Below are 26,253 nucleotides of genomic sequence, written 5' to 3' on the forward strand. Positions count from 1 at the left end.
ATTTTAGTCTTAGCCTCTCTCGTTAGCCACATTTGTGCCATTTTTCCATTCATGATTTTCTTTTTTCTTGGAATATATTTTTCCTGCACTTTCCTTATTTCTTGTAGGAATTTTATCCAATTCTGCTCTACCATCCCTCCATCTAGCTTACTTTTCCTATTGACTTGGGCCAATTCCTCTCTCATACCACTGTAATTTCCTTTGTTCCACTGAAATATCGATACACCTGATACCGGCTTCTCCTTTTCCAATTTGAAACTGAACTCAATCATATTATGATCACTTCTTCCAAGGGGTTCCATTACCTCTAGCTCCCTAATTGCCTCAGGTTCGTTACACAGCACCCAATCCAAAACAGCCGGTCCCCTGGTGGGCTTATGGACAAGCTGCTCCAAAAAGCCATCCCGTAGGCATTCTACAAACTCCCTCTCCTGAGATCCAGTAACTTCCTGACTTTCCCAATCCACTTTCATGTTAAAATCCCCCATAATCATCTTGACCTTTTCCTTCTGACACGCTTTTTCTATTTCCAGCTGTAATTTGTAGTCCACATCCCGACTGCTGTTTGGAGGCCTGTATAGAACTGCTATTAGTGTCTTCTTACCCTTGCCATTTCTTAACTCGACTTTGCATTCTCCGAATACAGATAATTTGAGGTTCTTGAGATGATCAAATTAGAAGTATACTGCGTATGAAGAGAAGTTTCTCCCTGAGCAAACTGAGGATCCTAGAATAGGGAACATGATTTAAAATGAGGAAGTAAAAATATAACAGGCTTTTCACTAGTAAAACACTTTTTATTACAAGGAAAGATGATGGCATGGAGTGTATTTCAAACTTAGAGACATGGTTATGAATCCCATTGCAACTGCTGGGAAATTTAAATTCACCTAATTAAATCTGGAATTACAGAGATTTTCTCAGTATCGGTGACAATGAAATTATTGGATTGTAAGAACCCACCAGGTGTGCTATTGTCCTTCAAGGAAGGAAAACTGCTCAATCTTGCCATCATGACACTTCTGATTCATTAAGATGGTTGACTCTTAATTGCCTTCTTAGATCCAACATTGAGGACAGTGTCTCAACACCAGATAGCTAAAAATAATAGAACAGGTGATAGTTGAGAAACTGTTAAGGCTGGACCAGTGGAAAACTCAAAGTTGAGATTAATAGACTTTTTTTTTGAGGCAACATGGGCATTAAAAGTTGGAAAAAGAGATGAGATGCAGATGGAATTATGGGAGTGGCTCAAGGGAATGAGTGCTGTCATTTCCCTGAATTTCAATTTCACTGGTTTTTAATCGAATACGGACTTAAAATCTTTGCATAGCCTTTTTGGTCAACTGGATATTTATATCAAATCCTTGATTGGCTAATTATTAAGACACTTTATCCAGTAAAAGGAAGGTAAGGTTAAATGGTGTGGCCTTTTGGAGCAGAGATTGAGGAGTTGAGGCCTTGGATCAAAAGGCTTTGGTGCCGTTGTACAAGTCATTGTCGAGGCTGCACTTGGAGTACGATGTACAGTTTTGGTCACCCTGTTTAAGATGTAGTTAAACAGGAAAGAATGTAGAAAAGATTTACAAGGATGTTGCTAGGTTTGGAGGTCCTGAGTCAAAGGGAAAAGTTGACCAGTGTAAGTCTTGATGCATTGGAATGTAGAATGAGGGCTGATCCTGTAGAAATATTTAAAGTTTTGAGAGACATGGATAAGTTGGATGGTAATAGTCTTTTCCCAGTGTAGGTGAGACCGAAACTTGAGGGTTTGGATTTAGCATCAGAGGAAAAAGATTTTAAAGGGACCTGAGAGGCACCCTTTTCATGCAGGGTGTGGTGGATATACAAAATGCAGAGTCAGAGGGTGGGTTGGTTTGGGTATAGTGGTATAATTTATGAAGCACTTCGCTAGGTATATGGATGGGCAGGACTTAGAAGGATATGGGTCAAACTCAGGAAATTGGGACTAGCTGAGTGGGTACCATGGTTGACAGGGACCCATTGAGTCAAAGCACCTGTATTTGGCTGCATTGTTCTATGACTTCTGAGACATGTCACTGATTCAAAACCTATTTTCCCATGCAGGATGTCCTCGGAGAGCTCACTGTTGCATTATTTTATCTGTAAACCAGTGACTAATGTTATGTTGCATGCTGGCTGTGGATGATACTGCTGACTTTTAACTTTAGATCTGTTTGCACATCCAGTTAAATCTTACCAATGGCAATGTGCCAGTGACAGATCATTATCATTGATACAGACTTCTATCACAATGGCACAGAAAATGTTCAATACCTTGGTGGTCACTTGGCGTCAAGACAATTTATGACACTTTGGGAATGTATTCTACACAAGTTGAGTCTGGGCCTCAAAAGCTTGTGTTTTTTAAAAAAAAAAATTGTTTCAGCTGACATACATCTCCCAACACTTTCCATTTCACATTTACATTTTTTCCTCTCCTTTTTTATCATTTAAAATGAGCATCTGTGTCCAATACCCTCTAACTGCAGTTTATTGTCTAGAAAATGGGTTGCACGTGTTTACAGTGCATTAAATCTGTGTTGTTAGCACACCCCTGAAATCTTAGCTCAGCACAAAAATTGTGAGAATAATTCACAAAATAATTGTGAAAACCAAAGCAAATGTATCCTTTTAAAACTTATTCACATGAATTGCATTTTTAGTGTGATATCAAAGCATATTCTATTCACTTTGCCCAGAGTGTTGTATGCTTGGCTCACAACAGCAATGCCATTTGTGCTCTGACCAATTGTAAATGAATAAAAATATCACCTGGGTAGTTTAGGATGACCTAGACATCCCATTTGGTTAGAGTGTAGGGCTGGTAAATAGTGCAATGATGTTAGGGAGCATAATTGAACTGGGAATGTGTTGGGGTTTCAATTGATCAGGAATAATTCTGAAGTGATGTTGGAACAGGGATGAGTTGGGAGCCACAATACAAAGTGTACCTTTTGGATAGCAGTTTTTTTAAAAATAATAAAGGTGAGAAGGAAGTGTGTGATTTATTAAAAACAGAAACTGTGTCCTGCCAGTGTGTCTTTAAAGCATACAACATCTTTCAGCATGACATACTACTAGCTAAGCTGTTCATAAATCTTGCCCTTTAGATTTAATTTTCAGAACTTTTGCAAGTGAATTGGCCTGTAAACATTGACATTACCTATATACGATGCAGTAGGGAAGTTATATTAACATTAGGGTGAATTATGCCAAGAAGTGCCCTGTCTAAATTTCCAATGGGGGCGGGGGTGATAAATTCACTAGAAAATGTGCACAAATAATGTGAAGCAAGTCCACAAACTGCATGCTGTCTGCTACTGATTCTGAAAAGAACAGACATAGATGGATTTTCTCAACTCCAGTTCCTCGGTTAGCATCCTCAAGCCCACTGACTGCTCTTGTTTGCCTACGATTTATCAGAATGAAGGGTATTGCTTTGCAGATACAAAACATACTCTGAGTGACACTTCATACTTCAATTTTGTTAACAAATGCTTTATCGGCTGCACCTCTATGGGATCTGGGCATTTTATTATCTCATTTTGGAGTGATTAATGACGAGAAACAACAAGGGAATAAATTCCACAAGAAAACAACAACAGGAGTAGGTCACTTGGCTCAAATTAGCTGAAGTTTCATGGAAGTAGTTAAGGTATTAAAACAGAAGACAAGCTATACTGTTTAACTGTGAAATATGTCACACATTTAGATACAAGACACAAATTAGAGCACAGCCAATAGCCTACAGTACTATAAAACTATTAGTTCCTAAAAATTATTGATGGTGGAATTCATCCTGTATGACTGCCATTTTATTTTCTGATTGACTGTAAATGAACTGGGTCAGATGGTGGTGTAGTGGCACCAGCACTGGATTTCAAGGCAGAAGGTCCTAAGTTCAAACCCAGCCGGGTCCCAACCTGGGCAGTAGCAGTATCTGTGCGGAAGAAAGGCCTGGCAATCTACTTCCGTATCTTGTCATGGAAACCCTATGGACAACTACACTACCCATAGGGTCGCCATGAATCGACAACGACTCGCTTACACTCAACAACAACAACTGAACAAAATCAACGCAGACACCTAGTGCAGATTATGGACTGCTTTGATACAATGTTTTCGACGATTGTATCCTCCAACTCTTCATTTTCATTGTAACATTCAAGATGATTGTCGATACCTTTTAAATTCATTGTAGTTCCTAACATGTAGAAGTAGTGAAATCGCTTCATCTTCACTCCTGGCTGTTTCTGGCATCTCCAAGACCGAATGCTTGAAACTGCAGTGAGCAAAACAGTTCTGAATTGTCTTGCTGCTTATTTCCTGTCAACTATCAGTTGCAAAAAATCACTGCTTTTTGAACACAAAAACACATAACTGACTCCATTTAAAAATTGTTCATTCGAAGCATGGGAAAGTGTCTAATGGTCACACAACTGCTTGGCAACAGATGTGTCCCAATTAAGTGGCATAGGGACCCAAATAAACAAAAGGAATCCCAAACAACAGGAATTCTGCAGATGCTGGAAATTCAAGCAACATACATCAAAGTTGCTGGTGAACGCAGCAGGCCAAGCAGCATCTATAGGGTCTTTTCTTTTGAAAAGAATTGTCCAAGATAAGCAGCTGCCCTAATTAACAAGCCCAATTAACTGGAATCCACTGTACTAATTAGTCCAGCTCCACTGCCTTGTGGCTATACCCACTCATAGAGGAGTCTTCGGGAGTAAGCCCCGAGGATGAACCCAGACCCACATCCTGAGGTAGCCCTTCATCAAATTTAAGTGCTGACTGGCAACTCCTGTGGCAAATTATATCAGTTTCTACCATTCCTTTGGATTCATCAGCTGCGTGGAGAGAAGGAGCCTGCTACATGGGCAACAGCTAGCTCTCCATAACCATACTTACTTGGCTTGCCTTCTGGCTTGTGTGCTACGTAGCCAGCTGAGATGCACCATCCATGGTTGACCCTTGACTAGTGGAAGGCCTCAGTTGAAGCAAAGTGTCTAAGACTGGCCACCAGGTTTGCAATTCTCAATTGCTAAATGGTAAAATGTTCAAAACAAAAACTGGAATAAGACTACAACGGGATTAATGCATGCTTGCTGTAAGGTGCTTCTAAGTTGCCACAACCGTCATGTAGTACAGAAAGACTTTTGGTGTGAATCTGAAGGAGTTTTGGAAGCTTGAACCTATTGACTGAAGTAGAGTATGAAATTGAAAGCATGGAGTGACTCCTGGTTCTCTAATTCTGGCCACTCAAAGGAAGGTCACAATGCACATTTTTTTTGTAACTGTGATCACCTTTCCTCACTCCAGATGTCAAAGTTCAGCAGCATTGCTTGCAGAATATAACATTGATACTGGGCTGATCACACACATTACACCTGCTTTGCAGGCCATTTGCTGTTCATGTCATGTCCGTCAGGAAATGAAAGTCAACAAAACTGCCGACGCTCAGAATTCAAAGTAAATTTATTATCAAAGTACATGTATGTCACCATATACAACCCTGAGGTTCATTTTCTTCCAGGCATACTCAATCTATAGAATAATAACCATAACAGAATGAATGAAAGACTGTGCCAACTTGGGTGTTCAACCAGTGTTGCAAATACAAAAAGGAAGAAATAATAATAAATAAGCAGCAAATAACATGAGATGAAGAGTCATTGAAAGTCAGTCCATTGGATGTGGGAATATTTCAATGATAGGGCAAGTGAAGTTATCCCCTTTGGTTCAAGAGCCTGATGGTTGAGGGGTAGTAATTGTTCCTGAACCTGCTGAAATCTGAAATAAAAATTCTGGAAGTACCCAACAAATTGGGCAGCATTTATGGAAGGAAAAATCATTTAAGGTCGAAATCCCATTGTCTGCTATTAACTCTGTTTCTCCTTCCAGAAATACTGCCTAACCTGTTGAATGCTTCCAGCATTTTCTGTTTTTATTGATATCAATTGGCAATTTGGTCTGGGTACTTCCTGACACATTCACCTTAGTTCTAGTTTCATTTCTCTGCTATTATCTTGCCATGAATGTATGTAGCTGATTTTAACTGCATGGCAGAAAATGGATTAAACGCTCACACCATATAGCTTTTGTAATTAACAGTCCATGAAACAAAGAACACATATGTCTTGAAGGTGCTTGAATTATAGTGGCCTGCTTTGGACATTTTTTAAAAATGTTTAAAAAAAATCCTCATTTTTATTTAAAATGATCTGTGCAAAGAGTGGCCCTTCTGTGAACTGCAGCTCAGATCCCCCGATCTTTGGGCTCAGACTGCTGCAGGTTGGAATTGCTCACAAGTAAGAGGCGCCATTATGTAGACTTCATAGTGGGGAGTGAGGTGGTTTTCCCCAGGAGATCCATGCTGCATAACTCTTCTCCCACCTTCCCCCAGTCCTCCCTTCTGGAAAGATCTCATTATCCATAAGGCCTTGAGACGTAGAAGCAGAGTTGTGCCATCTGGCACATAGAGTATGCTCCCCTGTTTGATCATAGCTGAATTATTTTCCTACTCGACCCTGCTCTACAGCCTTTGACACCCTTACTAATCAGGAACCTGTTAACCTCTGCTTTAAATATACCTGCTAGCCAAGGAAATTCCTCTCATCTCTCTTCTAATGGGACACCCTTCTATTCGGAGGCTGTGCCCTCTGGTCCTAGACTCTCCTGTTATCGGAAGTATCTCCTGTAAAATTGTTGAATGACTTCACATGGGTTAGTAGTTCATGATGGGGCAACTACCCATTTAATAATCACCTATGAAACACACAAGTTGTTTGATGTTTTTATTTCTTAAAACAATACTCTCCCAGTTTTACACTGTTTCTGTTTTCCTTTTTGACTGAATTTAACGTTATGAGGCACGCATTTAGTGCACCACAAGCCTTATTGCCCAATCTTTTAAAAGACTGTATTTTGGACCATTTACGTGTTGACACCTGTGCAAGCATTGCCATGTACTTTTCCGATCCACAAGTGCTGGAGTGTTTGTCTGGAGCCAGACCTCAAAGCATGTAACCTGTTTTAATTTATGGAGGATGCTGTGCTGAATGGTTATGGCTGCAGTTCTTTGATGGGGAGAGTAATAATTGGCACAAACACCAAAACATAATGGCCTTCCTCACCATTGGAAGAACTGTGCTAAACAATTGTTGGCATATATTAACTATGCACTGGGGTTTTTAGTAAATATTTAGGCCATTAACTCTAATAGTTCTATTGGGATACTCATGAATATGGTGAATTGCCATCCAATTCTGTGTAATCTGCAATATAGCTAAAAGCAAATGCTGCATTCAGAATTATTGCCAGTTAGACTGTGAGGTGTTTTATTATTTGTGTATTACATTCTCTCAGGTAAATTTTGAAATAATGAATTGGATATGTTTTCAAAAACAAAATGTTCATACTCTTCCCTTACTCTAATGGAAATCTTCTGGCTTTCACCCTGCATCACTAACATTTCTTTTCCAGGTGAGTTTAAAAGTGGCTCAGCTGTAGCCTGTATTTCCTAGCTCTGACCATATTGTCATTGTTGATGGTAAGATGTGAAGCAAGTGAGATTTCTTTTGCAGCAGGTTGGTGTTCGGCATGGCAGGACTCATGCTCACTACTGTTTAGCCTTTAGCATTCCATTTTCACTGTCACTAAAATGCCTGGAGGGTCATTGATTTTTTTTCTGTAATTTTCTTTTTCCAAACATTAATTATTGATCTTTTTGTTTTGCTTTCTTTTTTTGTCTCCTGGTCTGTGCCTGCTTGTGCTGGACATCTCCATAGGAGAGTTTTCAGGTGTGTATCTCCCCTCTAATCGGTGTGTTTATGTTGGTGCTGTACACATTGTGATACTCCCCTACCCCTATTTAAACACTCTGGCTTTTGGCCTGTGCTTATGTCCAGTTTGCTGAGCCTGGCCTCAAACTGCAGTGACATATTCTGCTTTTCCCCCGAAAACTGGCAACGTCGCAACACTGCTTTCTTTCTCAGCTAAGATTCCCCCAAAGATGCATAACTGCATGATGCTCTCCATTAAACAACAGTTTCTGATTTAAAACTGAACTCTAATTAAATCGTATAAAATAAATATGATTTCCTCTCTTATTGTTTTTAGCACTTGGGCTTTAGACTTCAACTTTATAGAGATGATGTTCAAACTCCAGTGTCACCTAATGATCAAATTTGGTTATTTTCTGTAGCTGGCTAGCATCAAATCCTCATTGAAGATGCTCATTTTTATCAATTCTGAAGCACTTAATACTTTCATTTATTGAATAAATAATAGTCTATCAGTAATGATGTTCATGGAATTGACAATGAACTGTGGGTTGAGAGAGTCGGTGGATTCACAGTTTGTAGGAAAATTGGGGATATAATACTGATTAGCATACTAAATAATCTGCAAGGCACTGATTAGTGATCTACTGTATTAAATAGCTTTTTGATTCAGTTTCTTGACTGTTCAAGTAGAGTTTGGGAATAGATTGGTCAACTTAGCTTATTTAATATTAATCCTGAAAATGTTCTTTTTAAAGAAGGAGAACGTTCAGTTTTGCAGCTTGGATTGCGGTTGTGGAATTGCCTGCATGTCCAACCAATAACCACTCCCTGGCACCCTCCCACCATTGCAGAAGATCAAATCAGAACTTGAAACAGTAACTAAGATTTATTTTAGCTTAAGGCGTAATTGAAGTCGTAAGCCTGGAGGATAAAGTGATACATTAATTCTACAGACCTTTTGTATATCCACTGAATACGGCAATCTCAGTGTAGATAGAACCATGTTGTAGCTCATCAAACTCAATTGAAACTTGTACATTAATAGATAAAGGAAATATGTGCCAATTAGAAATCCATTGCATTCTAGGAGGCTGCTGCTTCTGCTTAAGGACCCTGTCTGGTGTTGCTGCCCAGTATAATGCCTGCATTAAATTTACTCAAAATTTCCTCAAACCTTGTTCTTCAAGTGAAACACACAAAGGCTGGACAAGGTTCCTGCTACACTTCAGGCAAATTTAAGGCAGTGGAGTGGAGAAACTCACCAAATTCATATCTAATATTCAGTCATTGCATGTCTGACACAAGGTGATCGCCTGCAACCCTGGGTGCTCTTTGTAGTTTTCTGTTGGGACTGTCTTCAGCTTGCTCTCCTTCTTGTGTTATATTTTGGGACTTTCTGGCTGTAAAATGGACTTGCCAAAAGCATGAAACAGCTATCCAGTTTGCACTTTGCCTGAATATTAAGGGAAAGAAAACTGGCTGCTGTTTCACGTGGGTCATGTGCAAAACGGTGCCAACTTTTCTTTTCCTCCACATTCAGGCAAAGTAAAGAAGGCAAAGATACAAAGAGCTCATTCCACACATGGCTTTTCCCATATTTTATCCAAGATAAAGTTGGGTGAACACACTCTGAAAATGCTGGAGGAACTCAGCAGGTCAGGGGGCATCTATGTAAATGAATAAACAGTCGACATTTCGGGCCGAGGCCCTTCTTCCGGACCTTGGGTAAAGTTTCATTAGTCCTACAGTGCACTTTGTGACCTAAGAAATGAAGATGGCAATGACATTGTGGAAGTAGAGCGTGTCCATTTTGCCTCACTAATTGAATCACAGTGCAGTACAGCAGTTAAGTTTATCAGCAGCCAGATCAGTATGAAGGCAAAAAACAATGAATTGGTGCATAACTGCTTCTTTCTCTCTTTTTGCTCCCTCCCCCTCGCCTTATTGGACTGCCCTCTTAGTGCGTGATGATTTCTTTGGTAAGATTCCTCCCACATTTTTCCTTCTTCCTTCATACATTTTCATCCCCTTTTTTGCAGTAAAATGCAGTCTTTTCCTTTGCTTTGTTGCATAGCGTGAGGCTGGGGAAATGGTGCTGCTTGTCTTTGACTATCTAGCCTTCCGGTTTGGTTGTGTCTTTGTGTTCTGGCTTCCAATGTATCACTGCTATTGGCTGATTGGCCCTTTTGTTCTCAATGTACTCTGGTTCCAGCATTTTCAGTTGAATTTCTGGCAGATTAAGGACAAACACTGCAGACTATCGTGGATATTTCAAAACTGAACCCATTGAATTATCTATAAAGTAGAAACAGGGATGTCATTGGTTTGGCAAGAGATATCTAAATTGTAAAACCAATTGCTTATGGCGCCAAAATAGCCACTTAGGATAATAGTTTTGATAGATGAGAAATAGAATACTTGCTAGGTATTGATCAACTGAAGTCTAATAGTGCATTACCGAGCCCCAATAAATTATGATCTAAAGTCATCGTGGTGTCAAAATCGGCTGTGGATCTGAATACTCGTCAATTTTAAGAGCTCACTATGTTTATTTTAGTCAAAATTATCAAATGAAAGAAATGGCATACAATTGGGAACACCTCAATTTTTTATTTTTGCTAACATTTATCAAGGAAATACCCTGTAGATGGATTTTTACCAATGGTGAAAATGGTTGAAAAATTTCCACTGATACCAGCAATGCAGATGTGATTTAGGGGCTTTCCTCTTAAGGAGACTCATTTAAAGGATTATTTAAATCACTATTGGTGGCTTGGATTATAGGAGGGGAAACCTGCCCAGGACAACATTCTGTGTCTTTGATTTGAATGTTATAGCATGAGAGTTAGGGAAAAATGTACTTGAAAGATAATTCTGAACTAAATAATTCAAACATTTTTAAATGGCAAATTGACTCTTGATTAATAATAGCCTATATATTTTAAATTTCATAACTTTTGATTTTGTATACAAGGAATAAATATTTTGAATAGCTTACTACATAACTATTGTGACTGGGAGTGGAACAGTGTTAAAGTCGCACATTTGGGGTCTCGGGTCACACTTTAGTCAGTGGTAGATATTTTCTTTACCTGTAATTTGATTTGATATCTATTGAGCAATGTCAAAACTCATTCACGTTTCAAATATATACCATATTTGATCTTAAAGAGGCAGACTACAATGTGCCAATGGCAAAATTTAGCCATCTGGTGCCACGAATGAGGAATGAACTCTTGACAATTGCAGCTCTCCTAATGACCCAGCAAGCAGCTGATCTACAGAAAATTGCGTATACCAGAAATGTCCCAATGTAATTCTGGAAACTTTACTGATTTAGTTGAACTTAGATCGTCATGAAGGTTCCTTTGGTTGGGGTTCAACATTAATGAGAAAACTTTTCAAAAGTTTCCATCAGTTTGGATATTTACTGATTATATGACTAGCGGGTTTCATAATGGTCCTCATATGCCTTAAATATTCCTTTAAAGTTTGATTTAATTTAACTCAGTGCTGTTTCGAACATGATAGTTGCATTTAAAGTTTAGAGCTTTTATGAATTTTGTTTGCATACAGTGAGTTGGGGAGCTCCAGGACTGGTTAATGGAACATTTCCCCTAGTTTGTATTCATTACCAGTATTTGCATTCTTGGGTCAGCCACAGCGGCCAGATGCAAACTAAAGCTATTATGCACACTTTTTGTCCGTCTTCAGAAGGCTCCTTTCTGCCTGTGTGAGGATGATTTTCCAACTCTTAATTATTTCTGCCACATCTTTGAGATTTTGAATTTAGTGAATTTATATTTCAGGCGGAACTGGAAAATAGATCAAGAATATATCAAACCCAAGCCCCAGAGCTGGAGATGCATAATCTGCAATGCTTGAATTCCAGTACAGTCTAAAAACAGGAATTAGGAAAAATTATTCTGATCTAATTGCTTCGCAACTCTGAATCGAGTTCCTGCAAAGACTCCAATACCAAAAGGGGTTTGAAGTTAACAGTACAAAAATGATGAATATTTGTTGGCAATTCCTTTGACTGCTACTGATATACAGTATTTACTTTAAATTTCTTCATGCCACTATTACCTTTCACATAATTAAAGTTAAGACTGTCTATTGTGACTAGTGTACTGTTGCAATAGATTTCAGATCTCCAGTTTATTCCTCTGGCTTCAATATGCTAGAGCATCCTATTTGAGGCAGGGATTTTCAGAATTTTATTGGCGCTGCCATGCCCTGTTCCCATGAAATGAACAAACTGAGGATAACAGGAATGTGTGCTGTCATGATTGAGACTGCTATTTTCCTGGGCCGGTCCATTCTGCCAGTCCTTAAAATAGAAAGGGCAGTGACAGGCAGAAGTTTCGGCAGTGGTTTACAATGAATTAGTTACAGAGCCTTCTCAGCAAGATGTATGTTTTGACTTGTTGACAAAATCACCTTAAGAACATTATGAAAACAGAAGGCATTTATTATCTGGGGACAGCCTGTATGTAGAATAAGGTAGCAATACTGCAAATCCTGGTCACAATTGAGAGAAAATCTACAGATGCTGGAAGTCAAAACAACACACACAAAATGCTGGAGGAACTCAGCAGGCCAGGCAGCATCTATGGAAAAGAGTAAACAGTCAACGTACCAGGCTGAGATCCTTCATCAGGACTCCTGAAGAAGGGCCTCGGCCTGAAATGTCGACTGTTCACTCTTTTCCATAGATGTTGCCGGCCTGCTGAGTACTTCCAGCATTTTGTGTTTATTACTGCAAATTCTAATGGCTGAGGCAAATTCAGAGGACGTAAAATCATAAGAAATAGGAGCAGGAGTAGGCCATCTGGCCTGTGGAGCCTGCTCCACCATTCAATAAGATTATGGCTGATCTGGCCATGGACTCATTTCCACCTACCTGCTTTTCCCCCATAACCCAGAGGTTAGTGTTCTGGAAGATGCACTGGGGCAGTTAATGTTTGCAGGTGACAAAGCTCATTAAAGGACAGTGCAGGCACCTGGTTAATACCTAATGAGTGTCTGACACTCTGTTTTCCCTTTGCACTGGTGTAGTATCATCATTGTTGTTAGAGAGGAATCTTTTTTATATATCAGAGATCCCAATGCAAGGATAGAGCATCTTCAAGAACTGAGAAGGGAATATACTGGCATCTGATATTGCTAATGGTTCTCTTTAACTCCTCCTTCATGATTAGTTCAATTCAAAGTAAATTTACTATCAAAGTACATTATATGTCACCAAAGAACCCTAAGATTCATTTTATTGTGAACATGCACTGTAAATCCAAGAACGCAATGGAAGGACCACACCCAACAGGATGGACAAACAACCAATGTGCAAATACCAAATAAGTAAACAATAAATACTGAGAACATGAAATGAAGAGTCCTTGAAAGTGAGTCTATAAAGTTGTGGGAGCAGTTCAGTGATGGGGATGAAGTTATGCCCTTTGGGATGGTTGAGGGCTAATAACTGTTCCTGAACATGGTGGTGTGGGTCCTGAGGCTCCTGTACCACCTTCCTGATGACAGCAGTGAGAAGAGAGCCTGGATGGTGGGGGTCCTTGATGATGGATTCTGATTTCCTGCGACGCAATCCATGTGGATGTGTTCAATGGTGGAGAGGGCCTTACCTGTGATAGACTTGTCCATATCCACTATATTTTGTCGGATTTTCTGTTGAAGGGCATTGATGTTTCCATAACAGGCTGTGATGCAACCAGTCAATATACTCTCCACCACACATTGATATTTGTTTGTCAAAGTTTTAGATGTCATGTCAAATCTTCGTAAACTTCAGCTGCCGTGCTTTCTTTGTAATGGCATTTACATGCTAGACCCAAGACAGATCATCTGAAATGCTAACACTGAGGAATTTAAAGTTGCTGACCCTCTCCTCCACTGATCCTCCAATGAGGATTGGTTCATCGACCTCTGGTTTCTCCCTCCTGAAATCAACAATCAGCTCCTTGGTCTTGCTGACATTGAATGAGAGGTTGTCATTGTGGCACCACTCAGACAGATTTTCAATCCTCCTCCTATATGCTGATCCATCATCTCCTTTGATTCAGCCAGTGACAATGGTGTCGTCGGCAAACTTCAGTATGGCGTTGGAGCTGTGGTTAGCCCCACAGTCATCAGTGTAAAGCAAGTAGAGCAAGGGGCTGATCATACAGCCTTGTGGTGCACCTGTGCTGATAGAGATAGTGGAGGAGATGTTGTTGCCAATCTGAACTGATGGATCTGCAAGTGAGAAAATCGAGGTTCCAATTGCATAAGGAGGAATTGAGGCCAAGGTCTTGAAGCTTATTTTTGAGGGGATGATGGCATTGAATGCTGAGCTGTAGTCAATAAAGAGCATCCTCATGTATGCAACTTTGCTTTCCAGATGTTTCAGGATAGAGTGAAGAGCCAGTGAGATGGCATCAGCTGTGAACTTGTAGTACTATTAGTCAAATTGGAGAGGATCCAAGCCGCTTCTCAGGCAGGAGTTGTTTCATCAGCTGCCTCTCAAAGCACTTCATCACAGTGGATGTAAGTGCTACTGGACAACAATCATTGAGGCAGGTTAAAATGCTGTTCTTGGGCGCTGGCATAACTGAAGCCTGCTTGAAACAGGTGGGTACCTCAGACTGCTGAAGTGAGAGTTTAAAGATAAACACTTAAAAGCACTCAAGCCGATTGATCAGCACAGGTCTTTAATACTTGGCCATGTACTCCATCTGATTTGAATGCTTTCCATGGGGTACATGGCCAAATATTAAAGGCCTATACTGATCAACCCGCTCTCCATGGGTTCACCCTCCTGAAAGATGCTCTTATATTGGCCTCAAAGACTGAAACCACAAGGTCATCAGGGGCTGTGGAAGTTCATGAAGGTTGCTCCATGTTCTCATGGTCAGTGAGCAGAGAAGGCATTGAGCTCATCTGGCAGTGAAGTCTTGTTGTGAGCTATGTCGCTTGGTTTCACTTTGTAAGTGATAGCACTCGAGCACAGTCTTAGCTGATGAGCATCCTTCAGTGATTCAGATTTGGTCCAGAAGTGCCACCTTGCATGTGAGATGGCTTTCAGGAGATGGTACCTGGACCTCTTGTATCTTACTTGGTTTCCAGACCTGACTGCCACTGATCTGGCCCTCAGCAGATTGCGGATCTCATAGTTCATCCTGGGCTTCTGGTTGGGGAAGTCTGAATGATTTGTGGGGGCACACTCATCTATGACCGGTTTTCATAAAGTCTGTGACAACCATGGTGTATTCGCTCAGATCCTCTGAGTCCTTGAATATGGTCCAGTCCACCAACTCGGCGCAGTCCTGTAGCCACTCCTTTGCCTCCTGCGACCGGCTGTTGTCCTTATCTCTGGAGCCTTGCCCTTTAGACTCTGCCTGTATGCAGCTAGGAGGAGGCGAGCCAGCTGATCAGAATTCCTTAAATATGGTCTAGGGATGGAACAGTAGGTGTTCCTAATCATAGTATAGCAGTGGCTGAGTGTGTTGGGACCCCTGGTGCTGCAGGTTATATGCTGATGATAATTGGGCAGAGGTTTCTTCAAACAAGCCTGAATGAAGTCCCCGACGATGATGTGAAAGGTGTCGGGGTAGACTGTTTCTTGTTTGCTGATGGTAGCACTCAGTGCTTCGAATGCCTGTTTAACATTTAGGTACCTAATGCCTGTTTGAGTAACTAAAGCATTAATCTGCTGTGTTTGCTTTAACATTCGAAACGTAGGAATATGACTCCTTTTAACTCCTCATTCGTATTGAATAAATCAACAAATTGCACAGTTCAACACCAACTACATCATCAGGAAAAGAAGAGTTCCTCATTTTGGAAAGAGAATTTGATCAGGAGATCGATTCTTTCAGGGAAATGCTCATCAGGAGCATTGCCGGTTAAGCAGAGTCTGATATTGTATGTTGGCCAAGAATTTGCAGTCAGCAGTTAACCACCCACGCTCTCTGCTGAACTGTGAAAAAGGCTGCACTGGCTACTTTTCTTCTCCTCTGCCTCCTTTAGAAGTTGATGTGTGATTCAGCTTCAGTCTCAGCAGGAAACCCTGTACAGGGACAGGGTTGTCCACTTATGAATTCTGTTACGTGAGCACAATAGTGGGGGGGGGGGGTGACGAGCCGCAGAACAAGCACAGCCCATGACAGTGCTAAAAATCCTTTGATACTTCACTAAGCCATATTCCTCTGACATTCAGAAATATCCCCAAACCCTGGATAAAACAAATAACTCAATTGAAGTATTTTGGACCCATGAACACTTCCTCACTCGATCTCACAAAGCACGAGATCCCTTTCCACTTTCTCACTATTTCGCCCCCTTTTTGCACTACTTGCTTGCGTCTCATATTTCTTATTGCAACTTGAAGTCATTTTTTTAATGTGTTACACTGTACTGCTCCACAAAAAAAAATTCATGACACACTGTATGCCAGTGATAATCAAACCTGATTTCTGAAGATTATTAAAGTATTATAAAATCACTCCAAACACTTGCATTTTAAGTACAATTTAAATATATTATTCAGTTGTGCCCAATTCTTTCAGTTGTTTTCCTTTGGGCGGACTCCTGAATGCAGGGCAGTCACTGCAATTGTGTAACCTGGTGCTTGCTGAGCTCCGTGGGTGCTGTCTCACAGCTCCAGAGATCCAGGCTCGATCCTGACCTCTGGTCCCTGCGACCATACAGGTCTTTTTCCTCCCCCCACCCCGGTGCTTTCATCCCACATTCAAAAGATATGCTGCTGGCTGCCAGGTTACTGAAAATTGCCCCGAGGGTGTAGGTGGGAGTTGGGGATGGGAGGAGGCTGGTGAGAGTGTGAGGAGAATTTTATTTTTTCAGTGTGATAATGGTATGGTTGTAAATGGCTGGTTGATGGTTGGTATTGGCTGATGCACTATCAATTACTCCAAAACGCTGGAAGTAGAGTAAATACTGAAAGGCTTTTATTAACAGTAAATGGACCAACGTCCATGCTGAGTATCTGTCCTGGACTGAGGGAGGAGCAGTGACACAATCACCTTTTTTCAGGGGTCTGTGGGAGGAGCCACAGGAGCAGTCAGCAGAGGGGCATGTCCAGACAGGTATACATGGTTTACCACATTGGCCCAGTGTGTTGATGGGTCTTTTATTTATTTAGAAATGCAGTGTGGAATAGGCCCCTCTGGCCATTGAGCCACACCGTCCAGCAACCCCCTGGCAGCCTTGATTTAACCCTAACCTAATCATAGGACAACTCGCAATGACCAGTTAAACTACCTGGTACGTCTCTGGACTGTGCGAGGAAGCTGGAGGACCCTGGAGAAAACCCACACATTCCATGGGGCTCCTTACAGTGGACGCCAGGATCAAACTCTGCCCTGAGCTTTAATAGCGTCACACTAACCGCCACTTTACCAATGCATCCCCACGATTTTCCCATATTGTATCTCTCTATGACTCTTTGGAGTGCAGTTGGGAAAATCAGTGAGCCAGCTGTCAGCAAGTACCTGCCTTCTGCGTTTGTGTGCAGAAACAATGGACATGCTGGCACTTGTGCTGAGAAATTTCCCCTCCAAATCCCGCCCACTGTTTTAAATCCTTTCTATGGGCCTAGACTTTTTATATTTTTAATGGGAAATCTCTCTACTAACTGTATTGGATGTTTTGATATGCTGGAAATTCAGCAAGTTACAGAGTATAGGGCAAAATATTTTGTTCTCTGAAGGAATGCCAACTCTGTTAACACCAACAAAAGATGGAGTGAGCAGAATTATAATGAGAGATGATGAGGTCATGGAGAAAGGTTAGGAATTATTAACAGTTCTATTAAATGAAGGGTATTTCCTTGATTCCTGTCCACAAATGGAGGAGATAAAATGGCCCTAAAGGCATTAAATCAGCATGAATGGGCCACTGGGGAAAAAACATTTGTATTATGTATTTTTCTTCCTTTCCTCGATGTTTTTTCTGTTTTTGTGTTTGTTAGAATAGACTGAGCTGGAGTTGCAGAACATCAACTGGAATGTTTTTAGTTCTTATTGAAGTGATGGGATCTGTGTGAAGAACCATTCACTAAATATGCACTGTCTTAAAACAGTCTGACGAAGTGGGGAAAACACAAGAATTTTTGTGGCTGCTGGCAAACATAGGACACAAGCATTATCTCAGGCAACAAGGACTGTAGGACAAAATAGAAATGGATATAATGAAATTAAGACTGATTCAGCTTTTGATCTTGTCGTCTCCTCATCATCACATTTACTCTCATTATATGACCTGGCATTGCCTCTATCTCATTGCTCCCAGACCACTAAAATTGTTCGGGGAGTTTCAAAATTGCATGCAGGCTCTCCTGCTCCAACAGTGTGCTTGCTGGCTGTGATCCACCTGCTACTCAGTGTAGGATTAGTAGAATGAAAATTAGTTTGAATAAGGGGCAGAAAATGTGGCATATAAAATTAAAATGTGGTGACATTGAAAGTCTCTTCATTCTCACTTATCCTACCTCTGTAACTTTTAACCACAAGAGGTTCTGCAGATGCTGGAAATCCAGAGCAACACACACAAAACGCTGGAGGAACTCAGCAGGTCAGGCAGCATCTATGGAAAAGATAAACAGTTAATGATTCAAGCTGTGACCCTTCATCAAGTGTCAATTCTATCTACCCATTGCTCTAAAACCTGTTTAATTTCAGGCTAGGCTTTCAATGAGGATGAGAGTTAAAACTAGAAATACCTTGGGACATGAAGAAAGCACAATATGCCTTCAACTGAACCTTCTGTTAAAAGGTTTGATGGTTCCCGTTTGGGTGTATGAGCTCTCCTACCTATATGTGCTGTCCCTTTCAGTGAGTCAGTGAAAAGACTGTCAGGTGTCTTTCCTGATTGACTAGGTTAATAAATTTAAGGACCTTGCCTGATTTTCCTTATAATTCTCTGAAAGGATCCATGGCCTCCTCTACTGTCAAGATGAAGCCACACTCAGGTTGGAGGAACAACACCTTATATTCCGTCTGGGTAGCCCTTAACCTGATGGCATGAACATTGACTTCTCTAACTTCTGTTAATGCCCCACCTCCTGCTCGTACCCCATCCCTTATTTATTTTTATTTTTTATTTTTTCTCTCTCCTCTCCCCCCTCTCTCTCCCCCACTCCCTCTCCCCCCTCCCCCTCTCTCTCCCCCTCTCTCCCCCCTCTCTTCCCCCCTCCCCCCTCCCCCCTCTCCCCCCCCCCTCTCTCTCTCCCCCTCTCTCTCCCTCTCTCTCTCCCCCTCTCTCTCTCCCCCTCTCTCTCTCCCCCTCTCTCTCCCCCCTCTCTCTCCCCCCCTCTCTCTCCCCCCTCTCTCCCCCCCCTCTCTCCCCCCCCTCTCTCCCCCCCCTCTCTCTCCCCCCTCTCTCTCCCCCCCTCTCTCCCCCCCTCTCTCTCCCCCCTCTCTCTCCCCCCTCTCTCCCCCCTCTCTCTCTCCCCCCCCACCCTCACAATAACTCCTTACCTTCTCTCCATCCTCCTCTGGGTTCCCCCCTCCCCCTTTCTTTCTTCCTAGGCCTTCCGTCCCATGATCCTCTCCTTTCTCCAGCCTTGTATCCCTTTTGCCAATCAACTTTCCAGCTCTGAGCTCCAACCCTCCCCCTCCCGTCTTCTCCTATCATTTCAGATCTCCCCCTCCCCCTCCCACTTTCAAACCTCTTACTATCTCTTCTTTCAGTTAGTCCTGATGAAGGGACTTGGCCCGAAACGTCGACTGCACCTCTTCCTATAGATGCTGCCTGGCCTGCTGCGTTCACCAGCATTTTGTGTGTATTGCTTGAATTTCCAGCATCTGCAGATTTCCTTGTGTTTGGATTTGTAGCCTTAGTTTGTAGCTAGAACTTACCTGTCACTATTCCCTGAAACATTGCCCTCTGACTATTAATCTTAGAAACAAGGCCTTCAGCAACAAGAATTTCCTTCCTAAATCTCTGTATTTTTTTCCCCTACTCTTCTTCAAATTTCAAAACCCAATGCCTCGACTAAACTTTCAGATTGCTATTCCTTATTGGTGACTTCTTTGTTCATCACCCTTTTCCTGTTAATGTCAGAAGCTCTGAATAAGGTTGTTGGTTGGTTAACATCTGCTTCTCATGTTTTGAATGTGTGGGCCCACAGGTGTGGGGTTGCCACCTGACAGTGTAGAGGAGGGCTAGAATAATATTGTAGCAAAAGCGTCAACTATCAAAAGGATTAAAATAAATTAACAATAAGTGCCCATAATGCGGCAGTCATTAACTCCAAGTCAATGACTATGAGCTCTATGATTGGTTGCTGAATCATGAAACACTGTATCTGAAAGACGAGTTGATTTTAGAAAGCTGAATATGGATCAAATATGAAGCATTTTTTATTACTGTGCCATATGCAGTAAAATTCAAAAACTGTCCATTTGTGGAATTTGAGGATGAAGAAGCTGGTTGAGAGACTGATAGGATCCATAGAATAATCAACCAAGAGGTTGATGGAACCACTGGGATGCATGTGCTTTCTGAGGTTCATCTGCAATCAGAGTCTACATGTTCCATTCATGCTCTTCACAGTAGCATTTGGTGAATGAATGTGTCTAAGGTGTGAGGGATTTCAGACATCATGTGTTCTGCTTCAGTGACAGTTGAATGATTACTTGCTAGACAGTTTGATGTCTGGAATGCCTGTCTTTATATATATATATATGTGTGTGTGTGTGTATATTTATGTTTATAGATGTGTTTGTCTGTGTTCATGGTGTACATTAATAATTTGAGGAACCTACACTGATCCTGAATGGGAACAACTTGTGCCTCTTCCAGGAATGGGAAAGGAAGTTGAAAATCTCATCATGGAGAACACTCAGCTTTTGGAAACCAAGTAAGGAATGTAATTTACAGTTAATTTTCTGCAAGTTCTGCAAGCTGTGTGCCAGAAAATATATGACATTAATTACTATGTGCTTGGGTAGTTCAGCTATCGTTCAATACAGACTTACTCATTTTGCATTGGAATTAAATCAACGTAACACTACTGCATTAACGTTGCTTGTTTTAAATAACTGGGATAATTTAAATTTGGTTTTGCTGAAATAAATTGTCAGAGATTATGGACAGATGTACTTTTGTTTTTACATTTGCTCAAAGGATCCACTGAATGCACCAAACATAGGAAAGATATGTGTGTATAATAAAGCATGTTACTTTGCCTTTATCCCTGAGTGTGAACCACCATTACCGTCCCAGTGTAATAAGATAAAAACCTGCATCATTTTCATTGTAATATATGAAAGGGTTCCAGCTTACGTTGCATAGTTTTAAGAACAGTCAGAATGTTCAGTGTAAATATAATGCAATTTTCTGATTTAAGTTACTTTTACTGTGAAATTATTACAAACTCAGGTGCTCATTCTGTGTGTCTGTAGTCATCGGTCCCCTAGTGATATAGATGTGTTAAAAGAATTGAGAGAGTTCAGAGAGGACAACAACACGAAGTACTTCAGAAAATGCAGGTGCGAATGAGTATTTCTACTACGTAGAGCCTGAAATGCCTTGGAATTAAGAAGTGGCAGGACAAAGCGAAGAGAAATGTCTTCTTGGTTTGGTCATGAGATAAATTTTCAGAACACTTGCTTGCTTTAATATTACCAGAGCTGTATTGTTAAATAATGTGCATTTTCACTCGCTCATCACGAAATTATTATTTTCTGTTTGGTGACGACATCTGAATGAAGATGCTGATATTTCGGCCACTTCAGATGAATGTGTTTTAATTCAGTGACTTCATCTGCTTTTAAGGAATGCCCTGAATATTGTGAAGGATGACCTGATTGCAAAGGTGGATGAGTTATCAAGTGAGCAGGAGGTGCTGAAAGGGGAACTGGAGACTGTCAAACAAGCCAAAGCTAAGGTTGAGAACCGAATGAAGGAATTGGAGGAAGAACTGAAACGGTAAGATGGTGCATCAAGATCTATTGCATTCCCTATCCATTGTAGCAGATAGACCTATTGTGCAAGATATATCTCTGCTTCATCGACAGCACTTGAATGAATCATCTGTGAAGGGCAGTCCTATTATTAAAGTGTGGATTATTAATGCACACACATGATGATGTAGCTAAAATGTTAATGTTATTAGCTCTAAACAACCCCTGCTATTTTCGTACACATCCTGCACTGGTGTCTGTCTTACAAGTGAATGCTGAATGTAATTGCTTCTTCCCGTTATCAGCAATCAAAATGGCCAATCTTCAAAGGTTAAGTGTAATTGTACTGAAATATTTGCTTTGTTCTGATTAAGTAAGAGTCATTGCTTAAAAATTATGTTTTAGCATTTGCTTAGAAGGATAACATCCCAACTCATGGAGTGTGATTTAGAATGGTGCTTCAGTGTAAGTCTGCTGAAGGTGACAAGATGTTAAGCTCCAGATGGACTCTCTCTTGTTTACAGTGAAACTCGTGACTCTAGTCTTTGGCTAAGGACTTGGGAAGGCTTTCTGGGGGCAGCAGCGTATTATCTGCTGGATGGGAGCTCCCTGTGTTGGGTGATGGCCATATTGTTATTGTAGAGCCAGTAGGCATGTTATTCTTCAGCTGAAACACATATGCCTGAGGCGCTCTCTGTCAAGTTTCTAGTTAAAATTGCAATCAGATTCCTAGAACCATAATTTATATATAAAATGTAAATTGAAAACAGTAGTGGGCAGTAGTTGGGACAAATCAGAATGGTGCTCACTACATTGTTGTAATTAATAAGTCAGTAAGACCACAGAACCTGTTGTGAACTGGTCAACTCCCCATTATCATCAGGTGCAATAAGTTAAAATCACCTCATCCCGTCACATCCCTGTTATTCAATAGTTAAACTGTTTTTCTTTCCGGCAATTCCTGTGTCACCATTTCTCAAAGTTGCTCAGAGGACAAATGTTAAATCTTTACTTTTCAGATACAATTTGTATTGATGTTTAGGGTCTATAAGGAGGATTTTTAGCATTAACAAAGAGTTCACGTCATGGCCTTCTTGTCAATCCCATGATTATTTATCCTGTATGACAACAGTGTTAATTGCATTTAAGTTAATTGAAACATCTTGTAACACAGTGGAGGAAAAGAACAGAAATGTACACAATACAGTTCAGGCCTTTCAGCCCTCAATGTCTACACAAAACACTGCTGAATTAATCTAATTCTGCACTGTCTGCATGTGACCATATCACCTTTCCCCAGCCCCATCCTGCGTATTCATGAATTTATCCCATAGCTGCTATTGTACCTACTGCCACAACCCCTCCTCTCTCACCCCTACTGGTAGCCTACTGTTCTCTGTGTAAAACTAATCAACTTGCTCTGCTTCTCTCCTTACAGTTTTGCCCCTCTCACCTGAAACGCATGTCCTCTCGTATCTGACATTTCTACTATTGATAGAATCTGACTATCTGTGCCTCCCATAATCTTAAACATTTAAAAACACCTAAATGTGATTCTAGGTCTCAATACAAAACAAACTTGAAATCTGAAGCCACAAATAGAATTAAAATTTGTCACTACTTCTAGAAGCACACACAAAAGCAAATACCCTTAGTGGCCACTATATTATGTACTGTACATTGTGTACCTAATAAAGTGGCCACTGATTGTGGTCTTCTGCTGCTGTAGCCCATCTGCTTCAAGGTTTTATGTATTGTGCATTCAGAGATGCTATTCTGTACATTACTGTTGTAATGCATGGTTATTTTAATTACTGTCGCCTTCCTGTGAGCTTGAACCAGCTTGGACTTTCTCCTCTGACCTTTCTCATGATCAAGGAGTTTTCACCCACATAACTGCTGCTCACTGGGTGTGTTTTTTTTTATTTTGTTTTTCCACACTATTCTCTGTAAACTCTAGAGACTATTTTGAGTGAAAATCCCAAGAGATCGGTTGTTTCTGAGATACTCAAGGCACCCCATCCGGCACCAGCAATCATTCCATGGTCAAATTCACGTAGGCCACATGTCTTCCCAATTCTGATGTTTGGTCTGAACAACAACTGAACCTCTTGACCATGCTTTCATGCCTTTATGCATTGAGTTGCTGTTACATGATTGGCAGATTAGATATTTGCATCACTGTGCAGGTGTACCTAATAAAGCGGCCACTAAGAGTATTTTAAAAAAATATTTATTTTGCTTTACTTTAACATAGATTTAAAACTTCACCCTAATTCTGATGCACACTGTTTTAGGCTGGATGACTATATTGTGGATTAAAAAATATTATTAATAAAATACATGCATTTTGTAACTAGCACCTTCCTGGACTGATGAGCCAGGATTGTTTCATACTATTGTTTAGCTCCCTCACGACTATTAATGTACTTTTTAAATTGTAGGGTGAAGTCTGAAGCTATTGTTGCTATGAACAACGAGGGCAAAGAAGAGCTGGAGGATGTAAGTGTAAGTTATCGAGATTATTTGTCAAATTGTCTGCATTTGTTCGGTTAATGAGCGTGATTTTGTGGCTCCTTTTGCAAAAAGAACCTTAAATTTTAAAACGATTCCTCAGTTTCAGGAAAGACTTCCATTCTAGTTCTGTAGATACTGGGGTGGCTGACGAGGGCAATATAGAACCCCATGATTATGTTACAAGCAGAGCGGAAGTCCTTGATGAGGTGTGGGAGCTTAGAGAAGTGTGCACCTTCTGCTTTGGTGCTAGTTTTGGTTAAGGTATTGATGCCATCCGGAATGCTGCTTGTCCATTGAGCTGACATGAACCAGGGATTTCCAGAATTTTTGAGGAGGTTATACTGTACTTTATTGAGAACATCCTTGAATCCAGTTGAGAATTTGATAATCTCTTGCTGTGTGGAATTTGGAATAGACTGGTCTTTTACAGTCGCCTGATGTTTGCCCTGCTCGTCAGAGGCAAAACTGTTTTAAGAAGGGCCCCACTGCTTCGAGTGCTAGTTCCCTCCTAGCTGGTGTGCTTATCCTGCCTCAGTGGGTTTCAGGGGGTTTGCGGTGACGCTGTCTCTCATTGTTCAAGTGCTTTGGAGGTGCTTGATGCAGGTAGCCTGTGTTTTCTTCCCAAAATGCACCACCTTCTGGTTGTTGATACTAAATTTCATTTGCTGACGACAGCTTTCCTCATGAGACATAACACTGCCAACTACAGTGTCATCCACAAACTTACTAATTGAACCTCCTATATTTGCATCCAATCATTGATATGACATAAACAACACCATTCCCTGTGGCATACCGCCAATCAGAAAAGGTGGCCGGCCTTCCATCATTTCCTTCTGCTTCCAATCACGAAGCCAATTTTGATCAAATTAGTCAGCTTGCCTTGGACCCCAAGCCCCAACATTCTGGATCATGAAGGACCTCGTCAAGTGCCTTAATAAAGTCTATATAGATGATATCTACTATCTTGCCTTCATCATTCTTCCTTATTTACCCAAAAAACTCAAATTAGTGATACAGGATTTTCCTTACACAAAACCATGCTGACTATTTCTGGTGCAGTCCCTGCCTTTCCAAATGTACACTATTCGAAGATTCTTCATCTCGTGTTCTTGCTATTTATTGCTTATTTATTATTATTATTATTTCCTTTTGTATTTGCAGTTTGTTGTCTTTTGCATATTGGTTGAACTCCCTATTTAGTTTGGTCTCTCATTGATTCTATTAAGGATATCATTTTACTATGGATGTATTGAGTATGCTTGCAAGAAAATGAATCTCAGGGTAGTATACAGTGACATATATGTACTTTGATAATTTGCTTTGAATTTTTAACTTAGAATTTTCTTTCACAACTTCCCTGCCACTGGCTTATGGCTCACCAGGCTGTAGTTACCTGGTTCGTCCCTTCTTAAACAAAGGAGCGAATTTAGCTGTCCTTCAGTTTTCTGGCCCCTTATCTGTGACAAATAATGATGCAAATATCTCTGGGGTCCAGCTACCTCTGTCCTTGCTTCCCATGGCGACCTGTGATAGATCTCATCTAGCTCTGAAGATTTATTAATCCTTTTGCTCCCTCTCTTTAATGACCTGCCTTTTCCATGCACCTCTCTCCGAACTTGCTTTTTTTTATCCTTCACACCTTTAGTGAATACAGGTAGGAAGTGTTCGTTTAGAGTCTTTCCCATATTGCCTGGTTCCACATACACATTATCTTTTGGTCCCCACGGGAATTACTCTTTCCTTGGCTATTCATTTGACCCTGATATAGTGTGTCTCCATAGTCTACCTTGCTCAAATATTTCATGCCCTCTTTTGTCCTCCAGATTTCTTTTTTAAGTTCCCTTCTGCACACTATAATCGCCAATGGTCTCCCTTGATTCCAGTTATCTTTATCTGCCATATGCTTCCTTATTTTTCCTGAGCCCTGAACTCTTAGGCTAACTTTCTTTCAAAAGGTTCCCACTTATCAGTTATCGTTTTCACCTGCAAGGACCTTCTGCTAA

The 26,253-nt window shown here is 40.8% G+C and overlaps 1 protein-coding gene across 12 annotated transcripts in view; it reads left to right on the forward strand.

Moving 5' to 3' along the window:
* mapk8ip3 (mitogen-activated protein kinase 8 interacting protein 3) overlaps nt 1–26,253 on the forward strand; it is a 197,406-nt gene that overhangs the window by 78,214 nt on the left and 92,939 nt on the right. For 5 of the 12 annotated variants that reach the window (XM_063059137.1, XM_063059142.1, XM_063059136.1 and 2 more), the window contains exons 9-12: nt 9,770–9,787; nt 20,628–20,685; nt 21,603–21,755; nt 24,175–24,238. In XM_063059137.1, the coding sequence (XP_062915207.1) occupies nt 9,770–9,787; nt 20,628–20,685; nt 21,603–21,755; nt 24,175–24,238 (293 nt within the window). The remainder of the gene's footprint in view (nt 1–9,769; nt 9,788–20,627; nt 20,686–21,602; nt 21,756–24,174; nt 24,239–26,253) is intronic. The other 7 variants (XM_063059138.1, XM_063059144.1, XM_063059146.1 and 4 more) reach the window with 3 other exon arrangements.

The sequence above is a fragment of the Mobula hypostoma genome, chromosome 9 (assembly GCF_963921235.1).
Source record: "Mobula hypostoma chromosome 9, sMobHyp1.1, whole genome shotgun sequence".
Classification (NCBI taxonomy): Eukaryota; Metazoa; Chordata; class Chondrichthyes; order Myliobatiformes; family Myliobatidae; genus Mobula; species Mobula hypostoma.